Source organism: Lynx canadensis, chromosome C2 (genome assembly GCF_007474595.2).
Source record: "Lynx canadensis isolate LIC74 chromosome C2, mLynCan4.pri.v2, whole genome shotgun sequence".
Lineage (NCBI taxonomy): Eukaryota > Metazoa > Chordata > Mammalia > Carnivora > Felidae > Lynx > Lynx canadensis.
This window is the reverse complement of record NC_044311.2, coordinates 111,336,966-111,352,061: the sequence shown is the minus strand read 5'-3', so window position 1 is coordinate 111,352,061 and position 15,096 is coordinate 111,336,966. Positions and strand designations below refer to the sequence as shown.

The 15,096-nt window shown below is 38.0% G+C and overlaps 2 protein-coding genes across 3 annotated transcripts in view; one reads left to right on the top strand and one right to left on the bottom strand.

Moving 5' to 3' along the window:
• The window catches only part of CMSS1 (cms1 ribosomal small subunit homolog), a 390,723-nt gene that overhangs the window by 102,690 nt on the left and 272,937 nt on the right, over window positions 1-15,096 (top strand). The window lies entirely within an intron of this gene.
• FILIP1L (filamin A interacting protein 1 like) overlaps window positions 1-15,096 on the bottom strand; it is a 95,391-nt gene that overhangs the window by 74,590 nt on the left and 5,705 nt on the right. Inside the window, 1 exon segment of the mRNA XM_030328390.1 lies at window positions 9,082-9,260. Within this exon segment, the coding sequence (XP_030184250.1) occupies window positions 9,082-9,260 (179 nt within the window).

Below are 15,096 nucleotides of genomic sequence, written 5' to 3'. Positions count from 1 at the left end.
CCCAGGCAAAATTATAAAGTAAGAAATGGGTACTTTCCTTCATTGCTAGTAAGAGTATAAATAATCTATTTGTAGAGCACATATTAGCTACAGTTTTTAAAATCCTTAAACGGTTCATAACTTTTGACCCACATCTAAGGATTTATTATTCTAAAGCTACAATTACGAAGGTGTAAGAATTAATTGGAGTATGAGGCTGCTCGTCATCATAGTGTTCCTTATATTAGTGGAAAAGTGGAAGGGATCTAAATGCCCACAATAGGGAATTTGTTAAATAAATTATATCTGTATGATACATTAGAATTCATACTCTTAAAAATTATGGTATAGAGGAGGAGTTGGTGATTTAGGAGAATGTTCATGATGTTTTTCTGAGTGAATAGAAATAGGATACAAAAACTATACAAAGTACAAATTGAGAAAGTTAAAATCCCCTTTTAGGATCATTTCTTTCACTTCTCCATGCTCTGGACCCTACAGGAGGAACTGTGAACAAAACAAAACAAATGTAGGCCCCCTAGTGTGATAGTGGAACTATCTGATTTTTCACAATCATTTTAGGCCAAAAGATGTGATTAGTGTGGAGATCTTATGACATTGGCAGACCAGAGGAGCCATGGAATCTTTTAGTGCACTTAAAAACTGCCATGTTGTATGATTCTTAATTTTGCTATGTGGTAGGCTGTGCTCTTTATAATACTGTTGATTAATGTTTCTGTTTTTTCTAAGTAAAATGATTTCCAAAAGGGGGAAATAGGTCTCCATGGTTTAAAAGAAAAAAAAAAATCATTGAGCACTATAGTGCTCAGCTCAGTGTTACATTGTTAGATCATTAGGACGTTTAGCAATACCCCTACTCTGAAGGAAATAAGATATAACCAGCCCTAGAGAATGATCCTCCTTTGTGCCTTCTCTATATTCTCTGTTGTCATCATACCTGCAACACATTGCACTTGTTTTTATATCTGTCTCTCCTATACTGAAGGGTATGCCCCCTTGAAAGCTCCTGTTCATCATCACATCCTTACCACCCAGTACAGGGTCTAATTAAATGCCTTCCTGGCAATCCAAAAAATGCCCAGTGTGGCACTGAGTATATAAATAAAATACTTTAAAGAAAGGCAAATCTGAAGAAAGATGCTAATGCTTACTGAGTGCTTCCTGTGTGTTAGACACCATACTTAACACTTTATATGCATTTTATAGTTTAGCAATTGCAAGAACCTCTGAGATCCGTATCATTTTTCAATGGATGGTGAAACTGAGATTAAATAGATTAAGTACTTTGTTCAAGGTCAAATAGCTAGTGAGAAGATGGGACCATGGCTCAGATTTGTTATCCTAGCTCCAGAGTCTATATTTTTTTAACTCCTAATACCTTTTTTGTGCAGTGATGTTTACTTCTAATTTACTCATCATTTATGCCAGGCATCTGCATCCTCATAGCTGGCCAAAACTCTTTGGCTTTATCCTCTCATGAGAGAATAATACACTTGCCTGGAAAATTTACCTGCAAGTTGCAAATTCAAGATACAGTTTCATTCTAATGTTCCACCTTACTTTCCATTTATGAGGCAAAACTTCTATTTTGACATGGTGTAATGACTCTTCTTTCTCTTTGTATTTTATAGTCAGATGGAACAGAAGTTTAAGATTGCCACATTCAGTCTTTGGCTTCCTGTTCTAAAGGGCTCTTAAACTAGTAACTGTAAGCCAGGAGGATGTGTTTATCCAGTGCTTACTGTAAGTCCTCCATTCTCCTAGGGCTGTGCTGGCTGTTAGATAATTATAGTCCTTAGTATTCTTTTTGTCTGACCTTCCATATTGTTGCAACAGTAATGTCAGTACCACAGAATGAACCCTTGAATCTTCTTTGAATCATTTACAGATTATTTGCGAGTGTCTTGTCTTTTGAACTATGTTATTATTATGTCTTAAATTTCTTCTGGACCTCCCACAACACCAACCATAAAACTCGAGTATATAGTAATGATTCTAGGGAGAACAGCACCAAATATGTTATCAGGAGAGCTAGCTTCTAGTCTGGCACTACTACTATTTAGCAACAAGATTTTGTGCTTTCTTAGCTAGGACTCGATGGGCCTCACTTTTCTCAGTTCAAAAATCAGAAGGTTGGTCTTGATAAGTCTTTTCTAGCTTAAATTCGGGATTCAGAGACCTTTGTAGGGTTTTTTTGCAGTTATTTGATTGATCAATTCTTTGTAGCAGCATTCACAGGAATAGAAAGGTCATAAATTGACCTGGATTTACAAAGATGATGCTAAGTTCAGTTTTGAATATGTGACATTTGAGAAGTGATAGGGTGTACCTACATATAGATATCCTTAAGAATGGAAATACATGGGTGGCTGGTTGGTTCAGCTGGTTGAGCATTAGACTTCAGCTCAGGTCATGATCTTACAGTTCACGGGTTTGAGCCCCACTTCAGGCTCTGTGCTGGCAACTCAGAGCCTGGAGCTTGCTTTGGATTCTGTGTCTCCCTCTCTCTCTCTGCTCCTCCCAGCTCATGCTCTGTCTCTCTTTCTCTCTGTCTCTCTTTCTCTCCGTCTCAAAAATAAATAAACATTAAAATTTTTTTTTAAAAAGAATGGAAATACAGACTTGGATTTGAAGTTGGTAGAGGTACTATCATTCTCACTGACCTCTTTCGATAGTGTGACAGTCATAGACTTAAGGTACAAAATACTTATAACAGTCACATAACCACAGATTTTTAGATCTGAAAGAGACATACATATCATATGGCCTGTCCTGTTTGTCCTATATACAAGTTGGAGAAATGGAATTTGCCCAGACTTACATAGTAGTTACAGATCTAGTCTGCGGACCAGAGTCCCCTATCTCCAGGTTCCTGGTTCATCCCTTACTGTGTTTGTTAAGTTTCTACTTTGACTGCTTTTTAACATCTGTAATATTCTTTTGTGAGCAAAATTCACTAATCATTATATGTCCAAGTACACACCCAACATTATTTGTTAAAATTTGGTGTAGCTTTCTGGGAAAGAAAAGCAATCAAAATACAGTGTCATTACTGTATCTGAATTTTGATCTCTGTAATGAAATGGTGTTATATGAAAAACACTGAATTGTGCAGTTAAAAGGTATAATTTTGTGGCATATATTGAGAGCCAAGTTATGGTATACAGTCCTAAATTGTTTTTGGTACCTTCATGAGGTAATTAATCTCGCATCCCTACCTACCCAGATCCTATGTTAGGTCTGGTGTATATGAACAGTAGGCTGATCACATTGTGATTTTCTATAGAGTTATGATACCGAAATAAATGTTTGTGTCGGGTCTCCATTTTGTTCTGACAAAAGAACTGGATACCCATGACAAAGGTCAAATGGAGATCTGGCATCTGTTTCACTACTTGCAAGACATAGTCTCAAGAATATGTAATACATATAACTCCTTGCCAGAAAACTGAAAGGAAATGATTGCATTTGAGTACAATGTATTCTGCAACAATACTTTAGTGTGCATGAAATTTAAAACTGCTGGCTTTCTAAATATGATTTTTTAAAAGTAGATTTAGTTTATTTATTTTTTAAAATACACCCATTGTGTCATACTTTATGGGATAGTCTTAAAAGGCGAGATTTAAGACCAAAGAAACTAAAAAACCTAACGGCAATGATTGCAAGATATTGAATTTTCCAGTAAAGTACTCTAGTGTAATGTGTTTGTTGGTTTCTCCTGAATGTTCTGTTTTCATGAGCATTTCATGTTATTATGTCATTTTATCATAATGGTGCCTTTTTTCCCTACCCATCATGATCTCACAGTGCCTTAGAATCATCAGTATCAAGTCGTAAAGTCTTCAATAGTGTCTCAGTTTTATACATACACAAATTAGTCAGGGTTTTATATAGGTAGAGACCACATCTACCTCCTTCATCGAGTATCTTCCACAGGACCTGGCCTGTTTGTAACAGACATTTAATTAATTGTTGTTTTGGGTTATTTTTTTGTTTTTGAGTGAATAAATGAATGAATGGCATGCAGCCCTAACTAGCTAACTAGTTTAATTTTTTAAAAATGTATAAATTAATATACTCATGCATTTATATATATTTGAGGAAGTATCCAAAGCCTCTGAAAGGAAGATTTGATGTTTTTGACAACAGCCTTTAAAAGTAGTCAAATTCAGGGACACCTGGCTGGCTCACTTGGAGGATTATGTGATTCTTTTTTTTTTTTTTTTTTAATTTTTTTTTTTCAACGTTTATTTATTTTTGGGACAGAGAGAGACAGAGCATGAACGGGGGAGGGGCAGAGAGAGAGGGAGACACAGAATCAGAAACAGGCTCTGAGCCATCAGCCCAGAGCCCGACGCGGGGCTCGAACTCACGGACCGCGAGATCGTGACCTGGCTGAAGTCGGACGCTTAACCGACTGCGCCACCCAGGCGCCCCGGATTATGTGATTCTTGATCTTGGGGTCCTGAGTTCGAGTCCCATGTTGGGTGTAGAGATTACTTAAATAAATAAACTTTTAAAAAGTACTCAAATACCCTCAGTTAACAGGAAAGTCAATATGGCTCAGCTTTTTATTCACTTGTCTGATGCCAATCTGCAAAATAGGTCTGTCATAGTAGAGAAGGGTTGATGATGGAAATTTTTCTTTATAAAGTTCCCTCAGCCAAAGGAGAGGTAGAAGTGCTTTGTTCTTTACTAAAACCCGAACATCAAAAGACTTAGCCCAAAGTATGGTCGAGGGAGCAACCCTTGAGGCTGGGTCCCTGATGACTTTCCTTCAAAGGCCTCTCTGCCCACTGAGCCACTATTCTATCTAGTAACATTGGGCAGGACAGGAACAAGAAGTTAATTCTAACTCCTTTCTATGTGGCTTTTGAGAAGCTACCATTTGAACTCTTACTTTATAAAGTCATAGTATCAATGCTAACCTATTTGGCCAAGATATTATGAAAAGTAATTTAAGGCTTTAAAAAAAAAATCCATGGTTGAAGCCACATTTTTATACAGACTTGTCATAACAATGTTTGTTTCTCACTTTACTGGTTACTTCAAGGCCCAAAATGCAGTAATACATATGGTTAATATACATGGTTTGTTTTGTGTTCTGAAAAAGTATGCATGGTTTCAAAAAAAAGGGAAACTTTTTTTTTCTTCACAGCCTTTCCCCCACTGAAACTGAAAAAGGAAAAAGAAATTTTGCAAGCTTTTTTGAAGGTGCAGACAAATTTGGCATTTCACTTATGGGAAAATTTTGCAAAACTGTACTGACTAAAAGTGATTTTTGTTTTGGCTTTCCTGTGAAGCCATCCAGAAAGGTCAAAAATTACTGGCATTGCTTTTGTATGAAACATTTCACATAGACTCCACTTGTAATTCAGCCAAGTACATGATTCAGGTCATCGGTGACACACATATCCATACGTTGGAGCTGGTCAGTGAACAGAAAGTAGTCATGAAATGTGGATATAATATTACCTGATGGATAGACCAAGTTGTACAGATTACAGCAAAGGAAACTTTGCATTAACATGCTTGGGAAAGGTTTCCTGAGTTGATCCCTGCCCCCACCCTCCCTCAGTGGGAAAGCCAATTGTTTAGTGATTAAGACAAAGACATCACTTGGCAAACATTTTGGCCTAAACTGTGTGATATCAGTCTCCTTTAGGGTTTTCCACATAAAACAAATTCTCCAAAGAAAACACAGAAATTGAACGTAAATTTGAAATCCATTTTTATACCCTTTAAGGTCTCTTTAACTTATCTCAATCATGTATTTCTTAATTTTTATTTTATTTCTAAGTAGATATTATCCAACATTAGTAAGTGCTAAACATTCACAGTGGCTTTTTTTGGAGTTTCAATCCAATAGTCCTTTATGGTTATCCTCACCCAGCTCCCTTTTTATGGGGGTTATGATATCTTTCTTTGTTTCTGTGTCCTGAGGGTCACTGATTTGGGAGTGGCTTCCATCACTTTGAGGTAGGAAGTAAACATTACGCTTTGACGCCTTAGGACAAGTTCGTCTTGCTTTTGTGAAGAGTGGCTGTGTGCTCAGCGGAAGTACTCTCACTGAAGTTAGAAGGACTCTGTAATGTTGTGCGTGTTTTGTCACTTGTCACTGGGGAATGAAACAAAGGAGTGGTATTTCACTCTTGTGTAAGCCCCTTCTCTGTATATATTTACCAGAAATTATTAGAGTTCTCCCACTTGCTGTTTTGTTAGGTGGGTTTCATTTAATATGTTGATGCGCATGGCCTTAAAGCAGGTGTAAGTCCGGAGACCCACGGTCTCCCTGTTGGAGGCAAGGGAGCAGGGAGCACCAATGCCACAAGAGTGCCAGGATATGGGAGTTGTGTTGTTGGGTGTGCTAAGCAGGGGAAGAATTGTCTGCATATCATGTGAGTTGAAAATAGGTTTAACATTCTCATATCCAAAGAGTTCCATCTGGAAGCTGTTCCTTGGCAAACAGAAATAGGTGAATATTCTCATATCTTCTGGAATGGCTGCTACATAGGGAATAAGAGTCACTCCAGTCACTTTTTCCTATTTTTTGGTAATGGTATATTCACTTTCATTATTCTTTAAGACAGAGAAGCTTTGTGTCTAAGGTTAAAATATATGATCTTTTAAATTCTTCCTCTTAAACCCCTTCTATATATGTAGAAATGGCATTCTTAATATACTGATTCCATGGTGTACAATTTACATTCACCTCACTGTTTTCCTTTTCCTCTAGCACATGGCCTTTATTCCCACTGAATTTTTGTTCCCATTTCTCAGTGTTGTTCTCTTTGCTGTCTTGTGGTTTAAATAATCTTCATCATCTGCCTCCCAAAATTACAGTGTTAAAACTTCTCCTAAGCCTTCCACCAGAAGATACTTGAGATACAACAGTGAATTTTAAAACCGTACCTCAGACAGCCCTCCACAGTCCTACCCTAAATCTGCATCATCTTGCCTTCTCTGTTAATGTGGGAAGCCCCCTGGGCAGGAGCAAGCAGTGCCTCTATGTTCTATGGCAGACAGCACTTCAACCATGGTCAGTACATTTTCATAAAAATGAAAGATGAAAGGAAGTGTCTGTGTTCAGCAAGTTAGTGCCAAATAAGTGTGGAGGCCAAATGAGGCCACGGGTGCCAAACCACAGGGGTTCGAAATAATATTTAATATAATATTGTCTCATTGAATAACAAATCTCATATTGTAATGTCTGAGTCAAATCTTCCCTTGGTGCCAGACTTCTCCGTACTCCTTTTATCTTTCCCTCAAGATATTTCAAGTTCATAAGGGGCAAGGTAACAAGACCCCCTTCTAGGTAGTGAGTAGGAAACAAACCTGATGAATGTGGAAAGAAGTGAATGGGTGTGAGGGCCATGGATTCTCTGGGAATCTGACCAAGTGTCTACCATGATGTACACTGAAAAGAAATGGAAGTTTGCCATTAACCTAGCTATTGTGTAACTTCATTTACCTAGCTAAAATATGAATTGTAAGTAGTTAGATAAAGTAGCTGAGACTATTAATATTTTAGAATAGAGAGCTCATAAGTAATTATATTTTTCTGTGATTGTTAGAATACAGCATCATGAAGTACACATGGAATAACTAAAGTGAAAGCACAGTTCAGTAAAAACTTGACATTGCAAAGATTGGTTATTTCCTATCTTTGTATTGTTAATATAGAGCCTTAATTGTCCTTTCCATTTCAAATGGAGGCTCATACTTTCTAAGGTGGCTCAGAACAGACGGGCAAAATGGATCAAAATAATCTGCCCTTCATATGGTTATAAAATTTTTACCAACCAATCTCCTTTTTTGCAGCCAAACTTCTCAAAATAATAGTTCACACTTTAAGCTTCTACATTCTGATGTCTTATTTATCTGTCAAAGCATTGTGATTTGACTTCTGCCTTCACTTTATTAAAAGGGCTCATTAAGTTTTCCTGTCTTCCTGGTTGCCAATCCTGGGACATTTTCTTCTCCTTTTTTGTATTATTTGGTGCTATTTGACTGCTTAGTCCCCCACTTTTGAACTATCTCCTTCACCAAAATCCTGCAACAACAAAAACCTGTGCACCATTTCTATATTTTGTGCCTTGGTGAATAGCCAGGAGTGTTTCTCAAAACTCCCTATATTTCAGGGCACCTGGGTGGCTCAGTCAATTAAGTCAGACTCTTGATATCAGCTCAGGTCGTGATCTCAACGTTGTGAGATCAAGCCCCACCTGGGGCTCCACGCTGAGCACAGAGCCTGCTTGGGATTCTCTCTCTCCCTCTCTCTCTTCTTCTCCCCCACTGTGTGCACGTGCACACACTCTCCCTCTCTCTCTAAATAAATAAATAAACATTAAAAAAAAAAAACCTCTGTGTATGTCTTCCTCTGCTCTCCAGTCTCATTAGTCATTCATTAGTATTGACTATACGTCATAAATATTTCTTGTTCACACCCTGATGTCTCTAACCCAATAACCATGGGAATATAAATCTTCCCCCAGTCTAAAGTTCTTATCTTTACTCCATATTGCCTCAATGGCTCTTTAAGAAAGCATACCTGATCAACTCATTCTTCTCACAGTTTGTTATTTATGCCTTCTTGCCAACAATATAAAACCCAACTGCTTGTGCCTAGCCTTTGCTTTTCTCATCCTGAAATTACACCTTGTGCTGTAGCCATGTTTCCAGAAAGCTTGAGTTCCCTCACTTTCCATACGATTTTCTTACCTCTATGCTGTGATACTTATTTCTGCCCCTCCCTGGTCTATAGTTTCCATTCTTGTTTACATAGGACTAGACCGCTGTTACCTCCTCTGTGCAGCTTTCACAGGGCACTCCATTGCAGAATTAGGTGTCCAGCATTTATGTTTCCACAGTTTTTATCATAGCTGGTTATTCTTGCATTATATTGAAATTATCTTTAAACATATCCCTTTCCTCACTCTAGACTGTGAGACCTTTCAGAGCAGAAGCTGTGTCCTATGCATCTTGTATTCCTGTATCCCTGGTATAAATGCCAACTCCATAGTGAGAGGTTGTAAGAGTTTGTAGAGTGGATCTTTGTCTTGTCCAAAGAGGCCTTACCTTTCACATTCCTGTTCTAGTAAGCTTATGAATTCATCACTCTTCTCCATGTATTCTTTATGTTTTCTCTTTTCTTCCTCCAACTCCAATATGGTTTGCCTGTGAGATTTTTCTGCCATTAAAAGCTGTTCCAGGATTCGTCTATGAGATTCTTTATGTTTTTCCATGACTTTGTCCAACTACAAAAAGAAAATGCATTTGTAATGTGTTAACTGTAAATCCTTCATAATACTGCCATCTTTCATTCACTCTTTTAGAAATGTCTAAGTTTTGACTAATTAATTTGGCAATGGGTTTCTGATATTTTTGTTTGGTTTTTATCATTACTGTTGTTAACTGATACTTTTTGATGCATTTCAACACAAATGTAATCTTTTTACTGTCATAGTTTTGTGTTTTTTCTCAGACAGAATAATTGGTGCCTCTGTAGATATCAGAATAATTTATCCAAACCCATTTTCTGACACTTCCTCCTCTCTCCGGAAAAACTTTGTCAGAGGAATGATGTAAAGTAAAGAAATCCTTAGATAATGTTTGATTCTGAAGCAGCCTAGCTGCTCTCCTGCCCCAGCCTTCCCTCCCTTTAGTAGGCCTGTTGGATCCTGTGGTCCATTATTCACTGAATTTTGCTTCAAGGTGTTTACATATTTTAAGAATTCTTGTTAATCAATTCTGTGTTGGTTATGTAGTGTTAATGTGAACAGATGTTAACACCAAGTCCTCTCTGGTTTCTGTGGCCTACTTATAGCTCTGTTATAAAATGATCACCCTATGCCTGATTTATGTGTTTGTCTTCCCTACTAGACTGTGAACTCACTAAACGCAGGGCCTATGTTGAATTTTTTAAAAATTCTTAGCATCTACATCAAAAATAATGAAATCTTTCCATTTGCAACAACATGGATAGATCTAGAAAATATAATGGTAAGCAAAATAAGTTAGTAGGAGAAAGACAAATATGGTATGATTTCACTCATGTGGAATTTAAGAAAAAGAACAAATTTAAAAAAGAAAAAATAAAAAGAGACAAACCAAGAAACAGACTTTTTTTTTTTTTTTTTTTTTTTTTTTTTTTTTTTAACGTTTATTTATTTTTGAGACAGAGAGAGACAGAGCATGAACGGGGGAGGGTCAGAGAGAGAGGGAGACACAGAATCCGAAACAGGCTCCAGGCTCTGAGCCATCAGCCCAGAGCCCGACGCGGGGCTCGAACTCACAGACCGCGAGATCGTGACCTGAGCTGAAGTCGGTCGCTTAACCGACTGAGCCACCCAGGCGCCCCAAGAAACAGACTTTTAAGAGAACAAAGATAGGGTTACCAGAGGGAAGGTGGTTGGGGGGAGGGATGAATGGAATAGGTGAAGGGGATTAGGATTACACTTGTCTTGATGAGCTCTGAGTAATATATGGAACTGTTGGGTAACTGTATTATACACTTGAAACTAATATAGCACTGTATGTTAACTATACTGGAATTAAAATTTTTAAAAAAATTCTTAGGATCTAACAATGCCTTGCTTATAATAGGTGTAAAATGATATATGTTTAAAGATTGAAAACAAAACAAGCAAGCAAGGAATCAAGCAACAAAAAACAAAAAACATGAGGAGAGGAGACTGATTAAAACAGAAGTGGCTCAGGATCTTTAGCCAGTGATAAATTAAGATCCAATTAAGAATGTGGTTTGGGGGGTGCCTGGGTGGCTCAGTCAATTAAGCGTCCAGCTCTGGATTTTGGCTCAGGTCATGATCCTAGGGTAGTAGGATCAAGCCCATGTCAGGCTCTGCGTTGACCATGGAGCTTGCTTAAGATTCTCTCTCTCTCCCTCTGCCCCTTTCCCCTACTCACTCGCTGTCTCTAAAAAAAAAAAAAAGAAAGAAAAAGAAAGAAAAGAAAAGAAAAGAAAAAAATATATATATAGTTTAGAAAGCATGTGACTTTCTAGATTAAATAGTAGGTGCTATAGTTGGTAGTATTATTTGATTTTGCCCTCTGCCTTTATTGTAAAATATTGAAAAATTGTGACTCTGAATTTGAAGCCAGTTTAAATTGTATATCTTTAAAAAGCACGTACATGACTAGAATCCAAGGCACAAAATGGTCAAGTTATTTCAGAAAAAGAATAGAACAAAGGTATACCAGCATATAGAACCCAACTAATTCCCTCGGACCTATAAACGCTTAGGCTGGTTGTCTAGTTTTCTAATATAGGTTTATGAGGTGCTTTAACACACACACACACACACACTCACAGAATACTTCATTATGCCAAACAGGTGTTGATGGTTTTTAATAAATATAACCAGTACTTTTGTGGAAGCTGAAATTGCTAACTTGTATTGCCTGCTGGCAGAGTCACTGTTAACTAATGACCATCTTCTGAGAGGCAGGTTGTAGTGCTCATTTGTCCCAGGTCTCAAGCCACAATAGCCCTCTGAAAATTTCTTACAGTTCTCCAAACATTACAGTGGATTGTAAAGGAAATTCAAATTAAATGCTTTTCGAATTTGAGAGTGAAATAGTGATAGGATCAGCCTTACTTTAGGAAAGTTGTCAGTTAACTTAGAAAACATTAAACTGAGAATAAACTAAGGGTTGATGGGGGTGGGAGGGAGGGGAAAATGGGTGATGGGCATTACTACATGCTGTTCAGTGCAGCCACTAAGGAGCTTATATTTGCAATAGGAGTAATTGCAAAGCTATCAAGTAGTGACCTTACAGAGCAAAAGCTCCCAAAGAAAAGAGTCACTGATTCCAGAGGCCTTTTAGCTTACAGTTGAAGTTTTATTCTGTTCCTTAATTTCTCCATGCCTAGAATGCCTCTTGGGAAATAGCCAGTTGTCTTCAAGTCAGTTTCTAATACATACCTGACAGATCACATGATGGACCTCATCCTCCCTGAATTCATTACATTTCCCATTACCTGTGTGTGTGAGTTTAGCCAAGCCACCTAACCTTTTTGTACTTCAGGTTCTTCATTTATACATTAAGAGGTTGGACTTCTAAGATCAATTCCAGTGCCACGATTTTCTCAAGGCAGGAAGTGTTTTTTAAGTGCCTATTATGCTATATGTACTAAAGTACTGTGGTAGTTGCTATGGGGAATACAAGAGAAGTTTGAAGTCTCAGTGGGTATACTCCTACTTGGAAGATAAGACACACACATGAAACAATTAGGAGCAGTATAAGGTGGTACATCATTAAGTACTAAGGGACTACTAGAGAACCATTGCCCCTTTTTTTCTTTTTTTTTTTTTTTCAACGTTTTTTTTTTATTTATTTTGGGACAGAGAGAGACAGAGCATGAATGGGGGAGGGGCAGAGAGAGAGGGAGACACAGAATCGGAAACAGGCTCCAGGCTCCGAGCCATCAGCCCAGAGCCTGACGCGGGGCTCGAACTCACGGACCGCGAGATCGTGACCTGGCTGAAGTCGGACGCTTAACCGACTGCGCCACCCAGGCGCCCCACCCCCTTTTTTTCTTTATCCCTACTTGCAGGTTGAATAATGCCTGGAGAAGAAACAGGAAGACTTATCCATCATTTCAGGGAATGCCCAGGGCAGAATGATTGAAAAGGTGGCTCTTTAATGTTTACTGTGCAATGGCAAGCTTTCTGCTTATCATTTTAGCTTCCCAGATATTGTGTCCTACCCCTAGCCCAGCAAGGCACCCAAAACTTAAAGCTTACTTCTAAAGGAGGTTCAACAATGGCAGTATTTTTCAAAGTGTGGCAGGCTGACCACCTGCATCAGATGAATCACCCTGAGAGTTTATTAAACGTATGGATGTCTGTCTCTCCAGAGGCAAGGGAAACAAAAGCAAAAATGAACTATTGGGATCTGATCAAGATAAAAAGCTTCTTCACAGCAAAGGAAACAATCAGCAAAATTAAAAGGCAACCGACAGAATTGGAGATGTTTGCAAATGACATATCAGATAGAGTGTTAGTATCCAAAATCTATAAAGAGCATATCAAACTCAACACCCAAAGAACAAATAACCCAATGAATAAATGGGCCAAAGACAGGAACAGACACTTTTCCAAAGAAGACATCCAGATGGCTAACAGACACATGAAGAGATGCTCAACATCACTCATCAGGGAAATAGAAATCAAAGCCACAATGAGATGCCACCTCATACCTGTCAGAATGGCTAAAATTAACAACTCCTGCAACAACAGATGTTGGCAAGGATGTGGCGAAAGAGGAACCCCTTTGCACTGCTGGTGGGAATGCAAACTGGTGCAGACACTCTGGAAAACAGTATGGGGGGGTCATCAAAAAATTAAAAATAGAACTACCCTATAATTCAGCAATTGCATTACTAGGTATTACCCAAAGGATACAAAAAATGCTGATTCTAAGGATCACATGCACCCCAGTGTTTATAACAGCACTATTGACAAAGTATGGAAAGAGCCCAGATGTCCATCCACTGATGAATGGATAAAGAAGATGTGGGGTATATGTGTGTGTGTATATATATATACCTATACATATATACATATATACATATATACATACATACAATGGAATATTACTCAGTGATCCAAAAGAATGAAATTTTGCCATTTACAACAACGTGGATGGAACTAGAGTGTATTATGCTAAGTGAAATAAGTCGGAGAAAGACAAATATCGTATGATTTCACTCATGTGTAATTTAAAAAAAACAAATCAGATGAACATAGGGAAAGGGAAGCAAAAATAAGATAAAAACAGAGGGGAAGACAAACCATAAGAGACTCTTAAATACAGAGAACAAACTGAGGGTTTGTTGGCGGGGCATTGTGCGGGGGATGGGCTAAATGGGTGATGAGCATTAAGGAGGGCACTTGTTGGGATGAGCATTGGGTGTTATATGTAAGTAATGAATCGCTAAATTCTATTCCTGAATTTAAAAAATATTTTTTAAAAATATGGATGTCTCCGGGGCGCCTGGGTGGCGCAGTCGGTTAAGCGTCCGACTTCAGCCAGGTCACGATCTCGCGGTCCGGGAGTTCGAGCCCCGCGTCAGGCTCCGGGCTGATGGCTCGGAGCCTGGAGCCTGTTTCCGATTCTGTGTCTCCCTCTCACTCTGCCCCTCCCCCGTTCATGCTCTGTCTCTCTCTGTCCCAAAAATAAATAAACATTGAAAAAAAAATTTTAATAAAAAAAATATGGATGTCTGGGAGTACCTGGGTGGCTCAGTTGGTTAAGCATCCGACTCTTGATTTTGGTTCAGGTCATGATCTTGCAGTTCATGAGTTTGAGCTCCATATTAGGCTCTGTGCTGACAGTGCACAGAGATTGAGAGCTTGAGATTCTCTCTTTCTCCCCCTCTGTCTGCCCCTCCCCTCTCTCAAAATAAATAAATAAATTTTATTTGAAAAAAAAAGAAAAAAGAAAAGAACACAACTTAATTTGCTATGGCACCAAAAAATAAAATAAAATACTTAGGAATAAACTTAACGAAGGAAGTGAAAAACCTGTACTCTGAAAACTATAAAACTTTGATGAAAGAAATTGAAGATGACACAAATGGAAAAATATTTCATGCTTATGGATTGTAAGAATTAATATCATTAAAATGTTTATACTATCAAAGCCATCCTTGTCAAAATCTCAATAGCATTTTTCACAGAACTAGAATAAATAATTCTAAAATATTTATGGAACCACAAAAGACCCCAAATAACCACAGCAATTCAGAGAAAGAAGAACAAAGCTGGAGATATCATAATTTCAGATTTCAAGATATACTACAAAGCTGTAGTAATCAAAACAGTATAGTACTACAGGCACAAACATAGATGTAATAGATGAGTGAACAGAATAGAGATCCCAGAAATATACCGAAACTTATAGGGTCAGTTAATGTATGACAAAGGAGGCAATAACAGACAATGGGGAAAAGACAGTCTCTTCAACATATAGTGTTGGGAAAACTGGAGAGATATATGCAAAAGAATGAAACTAAACCACTTTCTAACACCATACACATGTATACAACACACACACACACACAACTCA